A 12,414-nucleotide genomic window follows, 5' to 3' on the forward strand; every position below is an offset into this window, starting at 1 on the left:
ACGTTGGTCCTTACAGGAAACTTTAATTATAACCTTGTATTTATTTCCTATACAAGGTTAGCGTTTTTTTAAATACTTGATTCCTGAAGACCTAATAATTTATTTTCTCTATTTTCTTTCATTTACTTTAAATTTTTGTGTTAGTTCATCTTTATTTTGTCCCGCAGTGGACTGATCGTTAAGACACGGTTCCCAGCAGATCACCGAAGTCAAGCATCACTGACTACGGTCAGTGTGCGGGTGGGTGACCACTTGGATCAGTCTGCGTAGGGACCGAGGGTGTGCGGTATTGGTCCTCGTTAAACTGTGCTACCGTAAAGTGCTCGACTTCGCGCGCAGGTCGTCGGGCTATCGAAGCGGGGGTGCCATCCCCTCCGCAGAGGATCAAAATTGTGATGGCACGTCTTCGGATCATCCTCCGGGATGTTTCCCAGACCGTCTCCAATAGCTCATTGTGCAGCTCTAGTGCGACGTAAATTAACAACAACAATCATCTTTATTTTTGTATTTTATTAGCTTTTATTTTTGTTACTTTAAATACAGAGAATCATTTGAGTTAGGTTCACAACAGCCACTTCCTCCTCCTGTATCATAAAAATATGCATTCAATTAAAAATTATATCGATTATAAATTACGCATGAAATAATGATTGAATTGCCTGGCAGATTGTGCAAGTATTATTTACTGGAAAACTATAATTTTAAGTTTACAAATTCCAAAACAGTCAAAGGGAATGAAACTATTTATATTATTCGATGCGTGCATGTAGGATAAACGACAGCATAACAAGAAAAATTAGTATGCTGTGTAAGTTATTCACAATGTTTAAACAAATGACTTAAATTCAAAAATTTAAAAAAAAAAGAGAAAATTGATTTTAATAATTACTGCTACCTCAAATTTCAAAATGGTAAAATTTTGAAAATACATATAACTTATATATAACTTGATTGAACAATAGTTTTTAGGGATTTGGGAAACAGAATTTGCAAACATGATTGCCACATGCGTGGTAGAAATTATATGTTGATGTTGTTGCAATTCCTATTGTTTTAAGAAAATAAAAGTTGGAAAAGAGCAGGAACAAAAAATAAAATTTGTATATTTCAAACAATAGAAACACTTAAAATTGTGGTCTTCAATCTTTCGCACCCAGGTGCCACAGCAATAGTTCACGAAATCGCATCACCCACCTATGGGCTAAATAATAGTATGTGTAAAGAAATTCAGTTACATCCCAGTTAATTCCAACAAGTAATACAAATCCAGTTAATTTTAAGGTAAGATACAGAGTTTCTTAGAACTATTGTGAAATATTGAAATTAAGGGTCACTCAACTATTTAATCTTACTGTTCAACACAAGGTGTTCACAGTTCAAAAAAAGACAGGGAGCTGCAAAATTTTTTGGTGGACGATACATAAAACTTACCTGCTTTCTGTAAAGAGTCTTCAGCCATGTCTGTTGTTTCTGTCATAGCAAATATATTGTGATAGCAAATATAAAAATGATTAGTGCTCCCCTAGTGCCTGTAACAGAGTAAATTTTATCATATTCTGGTATTTTCACCATATATCCATGCATTTTTCTCAGTGCGTGTTAAAACGATTTAATTATTTTTCGAATAAATAATACATTCATTTTAGTCAAAGTACTAGCTACCTGGAGTCATGGAGGTATAATTAAGCATATTATTTCTTTTTCTACCTTCCTAGAGTTAGTTAAAACTTGCACCTATTTTACAGGTTCGTAATTGCATTTTCGAAATATCGAATGGTGTTTTTAAACTAATTTTTAATACTCCAGTTGCACATTTTGGGTGGAAATATTGCTTCACTCGAATCTAAACAATTCACAATCCAAAGAAGCAATATCTAACAAATTTAGACAGCAAGAAATATAATACATTTTATATGAAGTTTCTCCAGAAATTTCTAAGTTAATTTTACAAATGCATAACTTCCATGGTTAATCTTCATTTTACTTCATAAACATTCTGAAGGAATACCAAGGTTGTGGAAGATGTATTTACATAAAAACAAATTTGCTCCCAATTATTTTTGTGGTGGGCATAAGTTTTTATTATATTCTTATTTTGCAACAGATTATTTTACAAATCTGCTATATCAATGCATGACAATATAATAATATTTTCGTGAAAGGAGTCTATAATGACATTCTGCATTACTGACAGTAACACTATAATAACTTTTATGTTATATTTGAAAGAAAATAAGGTTTATACGCAAAATATTCTCAAAAATATATCTACTTTATGACCCAACATAGTATTTTCCTTCTCTGTGATGATCGTTTGCTTAGACATTAAGGAACTCCTAGACTATTTCAGTTTTTTTTTAAGAAAAAAAAACAGCTTTCTATCAAACCTAGTTTCTTTTCCAAATACTTTCTGCTTGAATTGTGTGCAGCAGGTATGTGCGGCTTCTATGTTTTGACTAAGAAAACAAAGGAAACTTCTCTGAAATACCTTTTTTCTTTTTCCGTCACTGTCTAACTAAGGCAGACAACTTTGAAAAAAATACATTACTATTTACAGAAAGAAAGAAAATTCTTTAAATACATTTTCTAGATATCAGTTAAAAAAAGTGCATCTCAATCACAAAATAAGGCAAGAATCGATAGTTTCGTTTCAATGCTGTACTTGAAGTACAAAACAAAATTGATCTATTTATTGTATAGAAATCAGATTGATTCTAAAAATTTTTCATTTTCTTAAAAGCTAAAAAATTTTGACGACAAAAATGTCTCTGATTACCGAATTCTTTCTGAAAACATTAAAGACATTCATCTAAATTTGAATGCCTAGATATTTTTTATTATATTTTATATGTTTTTTGTTTCCCCTGTGAAATTTTTGAAAATTGCATCAAGCTGGTTTAAAAAATATAATTCGTTTAAAAAAAATTAAAATCTTTTTAACAAAAATAAAGTAGATGGTTTTCTTAATGTAATGTTGCAATTTTTGAAGATCCAAAATTAATATATGTCGTTAAAATGTTAAGTATATCTAAAATGCTAGAAAAAAATAATCCTCACAAAAGCTACTTGTCCTGTATAAATATTCATTTTTAAAGTCTTTGAAAACTTTTATATCGTAATTTAATGAAAGTTATCGCCACAGTTAACAACGTTAAGCTGCTTGTTTATCAGATACCTGTTTTTGTATTATCATCTTAAAAGGGAAATTTTTATTTTTAATAAGGTTTTATAATAAAAACATAATAAATAATAAAAATGCTTAGTATAAAACTCTTTTCAAACTATAATATTATTAACTATTTTCCAAGAAATATATTTTTATCAAAATTTATCTTAAAATAATTTAAAGTAGCGCTTTAGGGAAAAAATATATTTTCCTGGCATGTTTAATGCAGTTTGTTTGGGGACTATTTCTAATAATGAGTTAATTGAATAATTTTTCATATCTTTCATGAAAATTGTTTGGGAAAAATATAAGATAATTTATATATACTGTCAAATGTTTACATTTAATCACATTTGGTAATGAAATTTTTTGTTACCTGAAAAATTTAAAAACATTAAAAAAATGCTTTATTTCAGTCTCAAAATAATATTTTGAAATCATTATTGTTAAACATTTTATAGAGTTTTTGCATCTTTTATATTTCATGTAAAATCATTTTATATTCTTTTTATTGTTAAAAAGTTTTATGTCTCTTTTCTTACTTAGCCTTTTTTCCAATCATCACCGAAAAATTCATTTGCATCTAATAGAAAAAGTGAAAGAAATTACACGAATAAATAATTTATCATGCACTGCAAAAAAATCAAAAGTACAAAATAAAATTATTATATGATGCAAAGGGTAGAAATATATTCTATAAAGTATGCATTCTCAGTATCATTTTATCACACTTCTCATGCCATTTCGATCGTCGATGAAGTATATATATATTAACAACTACTTCTATTCGAAAAAAAGTTCTTGAAAGTTTTTGAATATTTTTTCCTAAAATTGAGTACGTGAAAAATCAATAGAAATCACCTACTTACCCACGATGCATTTATTTTAACCAAAACTGCCTTACTACTCATAGTAGATATAAATACGTTTTCTCCGTTTTGTACTATAATTTAAAATCGTCACAATTTTAAACTCCGAAAGAAAACTTCAGACTTTAAGAAATGTGTAGAATTTGAGCATTAAAGACATAGAGGAAAAGAAAATTTCTCAATAACATGGAATTCAGCGTCGGTTTAATTCACAGAGGTAAAAAAAAAGACGTGATACGAACAAATGGTTATAAAAGTACTATAATTTTTTTAAATAATTCCTTAAAGTACATAAAAGATATAAAACTGTACATGGATAAATACCCTAGTGTCCAAAACATAAGTAACGAACCCAATTTGTTGTATAACTCATGAAATTATGAATCAAATCAAGCAAAATTTTATATGAAAATGCATCACAATGTTAAAAATGAAAGACAAAGATAAAAAGAGAGGTGATGGAGCAAACTTAGGATTCTGGGTTATTGGACATCAGGGTAATTAACAGTAAATGATGTATTAAAATGGTACTCGTAGAGAGTTTAACATGGATAAATCCCCTTGACGACAATGCTCCACAACGACCTACCATCCTATTTTCAATTTTGTCTAAGGTCTTGGAATAATAAACCGTTGAGGTAGTTCCATCAAGCTTTGTTAAAGCATTTATTTGCCTCATGAAGTATCTGGGAGGGCATAGTGAGCTGCAAATGATTTTCCAAGATCACTTAGATATAAGAGATAATTGCAAGAGTATAAAACCCCTATCATCATAATGCGTTTTTCGAGTAGCGCAAGCATGTCTTAACGCATGTTGCCCTCCATGAAAATGAATTGTAGAACTGCAGCGCCACTGAGCAATCTTATGTGAACTCAACACTATATATCAGCAAGGACAGGGGATCTTCTTGACAACTCAGATCATCGGAGAATCAATCTGAATTGCTTCAAGATACACCAACTTTTAAATGGGCATATGCTTTCGTCACTGACGAGTTCTGATTCTATCCAAACAACAATTCTTCGCGTTTTTACTCATGAACAAAACTAGAGAATCTGAACCACTCCTCCAACATCGTGGAATTGAATCACTATAGAGGCCACCGGGACGTTGTAGAAGGCACCTTAAATTATTTGTTAACAGAACTCCTTCAATGTAAGAGGCACTTTCTGCTCCCATTTCATTTTATGGTGTTAGACAACGTGTGTCTATAAAGGGCTGAGCTGAACAAGATATATCCTGAAGCTAACAATGTTCAGATAATTGAATGGAAAGTCAGATCTACAGATATAATTTCACAGAGCATGTTTGAAATGCTTTTAGTGAAGCATTTGAAGCTCCACATATTTTCCCCGAAGCACCCCAGGGCTAAGAACTGTATTTGTTGTAAATATTACATTCAACTATTGCATGTTTATCGTAACTCAGCTGAGAATATTCAAGCAATTCCTTACATTTTACACTTTGCTTATTTGCCTTCATATAATAATGTATAAAATACTCTTATCTGTATTTAAAAAATTAGAAGTGAAGTAGTATTCAATGTATGCAGGTTTTGTGCGCAAGGACATGCGTTTATCTTAATAGATATTTATTATAACCTTGACGGAATGTATTTAACTTTAATAAGTCTTCAATAGAAGTTAGATTATATTTTTTTCAACCTTACAGATTCTTTTGCCTGATTTTAGAATGGTTACTATTTCAGAATGCCATTATTTTTTTAAGAAACGCACCAGGCATTGAAATGTTTTCTTACACTTACACGATAGAATGTATTTAAATATTTTTTAAAGAAAATAATTGTCTGCGTATAACATTTCTCTGCAAATTAAATTGCATTCCAATCGAAATATTAAGTCAATGATAGCTAACTTTTGACCCTAATTATATATAGCATTTTAAAACTTTCATGCCAGTTAAGTAACTCTAAACGATTTGTATACATGAGTAAAAATTCATTATTGTTTATTTTCGTTATTTTTTTTTATTAGCACAGAAGATAATGCATTAACTATTTACTGCATCATTTATTTTCAGGACTTTTTCATCGAGTTGTTCTTCAGAGTGGTTCAGCATTTAGTCCTTGGGCAATTGCTCATGAAGCAATGACTTTCACGCGCCATCTGGCTAGAAAGTTGGGATGCCCTGTTCTTGATCATCCAGCTCTTGTTCGCTGCATGAGACTGCGACCTATATCAGAAATCATGAGAGTACAACTTCTTGTACCAGAATATTTAACAGCATTTGGACCAATTGTAGATGGTATAGTTATTCCAGCTGAACCTGAAAAACTACTGTTAAATACTCCTACAGAGCTACAAAATGTGCCAAAAATAGACGTGCTAATCGGAGTTACAAGGATAGAATCTTTCTTCTATTTTGGTGCCAGTGAAGAGCGTTATGGTATAGAAGCTGGACGCAGAGACCGAATTTTAAGAACTTTAGTTCGAAATTTATTTACTTTCCATTTGCAAGAAATTTTCTTGACAATAGTCAATGAATATACTGACTGGGCGAGACCTGTGCAACACCCAGTAAATATTTTAGATGGAACTGTGGACGCTTTATCGGATGCCTTAGTAGTAGCTCCCTTAATAAGTAGCGCAAATATTTTATCTAAACTAAATCACAGGACGTTTTTGTACGTATTTAATTATCCAACTGAAGCAAGTGATTATCCACAGAGATTAGTATGTGTACATGGTGAAGATATTCCTTATCTATTTGGAGCTCCATTAGTTAGTAATTTAGCTCATTTTCCAAACAACTACAGCAAACCCGAAATTGCTTTATCTGAAGCAATTATGCTATATTGGACAAACTTTGCCAAATACGGGTAAGATATTTTTTTTTTATCTCTATGTAGCAACTTTTCTTTCCATGATTTCATATAATTTTTTAAATACTATACCTGTGCATCACATAAATCGATTCAGAATGTTGAATATTATATAATTATAATCACAATTAAACTAAAAACTGCAATGGATAATCTAATGACTTATTAGATTAAGGGGTGTGAAGCTGTTGATTTAGATGTGAAATCAAATGTTCTATTCTTTTTCAGATTCTTATAAAGAATACAAATTGTAAACTCACTTTTTTTTTACAAATAAACACTAGGGAAAACATTTTTTCGAATAATTTGGATTTCGATTTTGTTCCTGCATTCACTTACTTACGAACTTCTTAAAACTCTTTTCCCATAAGATTATATTCAATATGGATGATGATTCTTCAAATTTGAGAAGATGTTAAGCATGAAGTTTTTGAAAATATGATTGTTAAAAAATCAAATACTCATTAAAATACTTCAAATGTTATTTAATATCTATGTATTGAATTGTCAATAGAGCTTGAGCTTAAAAGTTTGTATCATATTTTATTTTTGGCTTGGCATTTTTTACAAAGAATTAAATGGAAAAAAGGGCATATTAATGACGTTCTAGAATAAGTGAGTTTTAACTTTAATTTAAGTTTTATAGCCACTCTTCCCCTACCCATATTTATATCTGGTTATATTTAATAAAATTAGCACTTTTCTGATCTTAATTAGCAGTTCATATTTCATGTAATATCAAAAAAAGTTTCTAAAAATATTCAAGCTTATTAATAGTCAGAGAGTTATTACAATACTTATTTAAAATTAAATTATATTTATATTTTAACTTTTTAAGCCATCTTAATGATTATTACTTTAAAAACAAAGCAAATTTGGAAGGTAATCATAAATATCTTGAAAGAACAACAAAATACAACTTCATTTGGAACAATAATTTACTATGTGTTCTAACAGTGTTGCTGATTTAGAAAATTTTAATTTATATAAAAAATATTTATACCTTCATAACATGGTTGATGACAAAAAAGTCGTAAGGTTGAATATTATTCCATATTTATAATAAAATTAATTGAACTATTTTCGTAATTAATTTTGTACGTACTAATAATAGCAAAATTAGACTGAGAACAAATTTTAATTTATGTTTTAAAATCTGAAAATAATAACAGAAGTAGGTATGCGACTATGCATGTCGGTGACAAATCACTGAAAAATTGTTTTAAAGAAAAATTATTTTGGTGTGGTTCATGATCAGATATATTAGATAAATGAAGATAAAACTCGGAAAAATAATAAGTGGAAGGTAAAATGTGAATAAAAAAATTTTATTGCTCGATACAAAGTGGAGACATCAGTTCAAAGCAAAAATAATCTCAAATCTGAAGAATTGTCTTTATATGTGTTTTTATAAACAAACATTCATCTTCCAAAAAAAACTATAGTTTACTATTTCTCAATCCAGTGATATTTTTTATGAGAAGGCAAAATTTTTCTTCACCTAAAGAAATGCAATTGAATATGCAGAAGGATAAATTGATAAATGTATTCAATAAAATATAGACTTAAAAAATCCAATTTTCACTCTAAATGTCACCATATTTACATATACGTATTGAACTGCTAATTAATGTGTATGTTTAATAATAGAGTTCTAGAATTAATAATCAAAAACTGCAAAGCAATACCACGTTCTCCTCCGTTTCTCATATCCTGACTGAATTCATTATGTCTATAACTTCGTTATTAAGCAAAGAATAAAACTTTCTTTTGGAGTTTAGCTCGCAAAATTAGCTAAATAAATCAAAGCTGACATAGTTTGTTTTTGCTCCTTTAACTTCTGATCTTTCTAAAGGAAACGAGAAAATTAATAGCAAGACAACGTACGAACGATAAATAAGTAATTCCTCTTAATTTAGCTTTTAGTCTTTAGAACTTCTATAGTGTTTTTTTTTACTTCAATTGCGTTTACATTTATTACGTCTATCGTTGCTATAGATGCATGGTAATTCCAAATAAAATTACCTCTGCGCATTTAAAATTTTTCAAAATACTTTTTTTATTTAAAATGTCCTTTTACCTACTACGAATAATTTTCATTTTGTTTCATAAATATGTTTTATAACCGTAATGCCACCCCCCCCCCAAAGCAAAAAAAATAATAATAATTCCACAAAAAAAATAATTTATATTTAAAACAGTAAGGAATTTTTACGAATGATATCGATACTGAATAAAAAGTGACCATTGGGTGGTTATTAAGACAATATTAAATTGTTGTTTAATTAGCAATTTTTTTTCCTTAGTTAAAATTCATATTGAGCTAACAGTTTCATATATCTTTAAAAGCTTTAAGTTTTCTTTTTTATCAAGCATCACAAAAAATGCTTTATAATATGATACTGTCTTCCTTCATTTGATTCATAGTTCAATGACACAAGATCTGGAGTCTAATGATAGTGCGTATTCAAACTTACAAAACGAAACGTACCTAAGATTAATGAAGAAAATAAGTAAAACAAAACACGAAGTATCTCGGGGTCTAAAAGTCCACTGAAAGTGGCCTTTTAGTGGCCTCTAAAAGTTAAAGTTTAAATTTAATAGATGCTTATGGTTTCAAAACTTAGTCAACTATTTCAAGATTGTCAACTGTATCAATTATTGTTAAGAAATCAAAATGTTTTTGCCTATTTTAAGATACGTTTTTACCCCAAACATTTTAGTTTTTAAGTAAATTAAAAGGGAAGTTAATTATGCAAAAACATGCAATCATTTGAGTCTGGCGTGAAATAAAAGCTAAACATTCACTTTTGAATTTGGGCAAATAAAGAATATGGTATTCCACTTTTTTCCGATCTTTTTATGGGTAAAAATAATGAATGTTCTAAAAAATTTACTTCAATTTAGGACCAATGCAACTTGTAAAATATTTCGGTAAAAAGTACCAACTCTCATGGTGCTGGTACTTTTTACCGTTAAATCTATTTTTACTAGAACATGTTCTGAATATGATATTCGGTAATTTTTAAAGTAATAATTACCTTAAAGTCATTGAATTTCTCTTTTTAAATAAATATTACTGTAAAACGCACTGCATAATATTTTACAGTAAAAATTATTATTACGGTAAAATGGATTTTACGGATGATGCACCCATATGGCCGGTACTTTGCACCGTGATTTGATCCGAAATTTTTGCAATATATAGGTATTAATAAAAAAACATCTACTAGGCTTATTAGAAACAATATTTTATTTTTAAATGACTTTAAGCCCCAAAAAAGATATTGATTTGAGATATATGCCTCAGGCATGCCCTTGTATTCTTGATGATTGAGAATTTTAAGGTTATTTTTATCTATTATTTTGAAGTAATGCTTTATGTTTTTTCATGAATTTGATAGAATATTTTTCAGAAATTTTTTTTTTAATCTGAACCCTATATAAATTACAAATTTTCAGCAAACTTTATAAATTTTTTTATTAAACCATTTTTCTATTCAATCTTAAAGAGCAAATTAATATTTAAATAGCACCACTTGAACGCTGCAAGTAATTTGAACAATATTGATTTACGCAATCCAAAATTTCTACCGGTGCATGATAAAAGCACTTTCAAATCTACTAAATCAGAATAAAGAACGTAAATATACAAATAAAAACTACTAAAGTTAAGGTTCATTCAGCAGTATTTTTATAATGCCTTAAGGGAAGACACATACTATTATAAATCTCATTATATTGCAAAATGAGAAATAATAGCATGGTATTATTTTAACACTTAGCATGGTATTATTTTCGCTCCTTACATGAAAATCTACTTTTTATATGCTATTTCAGAAGAAAATTGTAAAGTTCATGGACATTTTTCTTTTCCAGTACTTATTTAAATGATTTTTTTTTAAAAATCAAGTAAAATGTTAAATTAAATTGGGTCTTATCTGACTCAAAAATCTGAATTTTCACTGTTATTACTTAGATGTTTAAATCTTGACAAAAAAATAAATAAATGCTGTATTCCTATAGTAACTAAATGCAAGGTAGGCAAATGTGCTGTGGAAATTATTAAGCACACTGAGTTTTTTCTGAATCAAATGTACGAGTTACAGTTTATAAAACAAGCTGCAAAGCATTATATTTAAACATAAAGAATTTTGTGTGCTTATTTATTGCGTAAAATTTGCTTAGAAAATGGAAAATGTATTCATATTAAATAGCAGATAAAAACACGTCTCAGAAATTATTGAGCATTGAACCATATCGAGAGACAAAACTATTGTTCTTTTAAAATTCATTTTAATCTTTATATGGCGTTAAATTAAACCTTATTTCTTCTTAAGTTAATTTTAATATGTACAAACTAGTTCATTAGACCCACTTTACGTCTCACGAACAAAAAATTACACATCTTAATTATTACTTCAATAATGTTTATAGTCTAGCAATTCGAAAACTACTTTCAGTTTCTTCTATTTTTATAATTTTGTTTTACTTGGTAACATTGTCATTGGACGGCTTTTTCTCTATATCTGCTCTTGAAATTTTTGAATAATATATATAATATTTGAATAGTTTGAATATATATTCCTTATATTAATTAGATTAATTTATTAAAATGTTTTTCTGAAACATTCATTCAAGACATCTCATTAATATTATAGTCCTTTTTTGGTGTTTTCACAAAATATTTGTAGCATAAAAAATTGCGCCTTTTAAAATACGAGAATAAAGAATTTACTGAGTGTATTGACTTAAAAAGGATTTGATCGATAATATAGTTAATCTTAGCAACGTATTAAGGGTGAAGTGAATTTGAACAGTTGTATTAGTGTTTCGCAAGCTCTAATTTTTTTAATAAAATATGAAAGAAATATCCATGTGCAGATCATCCGTGTAATGATTAAGAAGATAAAAAAAATTAAAATCGATGTTATTAGTATTCATGCAATGTTTTATTACCTACTACCATTTACTTCTTGAAGTTTATAATTTCTTTCTAAATAGTAAACCTTAAAAAAATATTTCATTTTTAAATCAGTATCAATTGCAGGTGCATCTCGATTTCATGTAATCATGAACATTTGCTTAATGATTTGAAATATAAAGCAAAAAATCAAAATTATTATTAAAATAACTGTTATTCAAAAGAAGCACCTTACTTTAATAATTTTTACTATAGTAATTACAGATTGCATAGAAATAAAATTAGTTGTATTTCTAAAATAAATAATTTTTACATTTAATAAAAATCATAAAATTTAGATGAAGTTATTTTCTAGTATTATGTTCCTATAACAGTGGTCATAGCAATAATGCATGCATCGATACATTTTGGATGTTTGATTTCCCTTTAATGTTTGTCTAAAAATTTTTAGGGACCCAAATGTGATCCATGATTTAGAAAGCCCCGAAAGAACAAGAACAAGATTTGAGAGATTTGTGTGGCCTTTGTATGACAGCATCAATCAAAAGTTTCTTTCATTAGGTAAGATATTTTTTTTCGAAAAATTTCTTTCATTACTTTTAAAATTTGTTA

General features: G+C 28.5%; 1 protein-coding gene across 3 annotated transcripts in view; it reads left to right on the forward strand.

Annotated features, from left to right (window-relative positions):
• LOC107445726 (neuroligin-4, X-linked) overlaps positions 1-12,414 on the forward strand; it is a 190,165-nt gene that overhangs the window by 135,268 nt on the left and 42,483 nt on the right. For all 3 annotated transcript variants that reach the window (XM_016060199.4, XM_016060198.4, XM_087155307.1), the window contains exons 4-5: positions 6,077-6,875; positions 12,254-12,363. In XM_016060199.4, coding sequence (XP_015915685.1) covers positions 6,077-6,875; positions 12,254-12,363 — 909 coding nt within the window. The remainder of the gene's footprint in view (positions 1-6,076; positions 6,876-12,253; positions 12,364-12,414) is intronic.

Source organism: Parasteatoda tepidariorum, chromosome 11, assembly GCF_982258835.1.
Source record: "Parasteatoda tepidariorum strain Cologne lab strain chromosome 11, Ptep-v5.0, whole genome shotgun sequence".
Taxonomy (NCBI): Eukaryota; Metazoa; Arthropoda; class Arachnida; order Araneae; family Theridiidae; genus Parasteatoda; species Parasteatoda tepidariorum.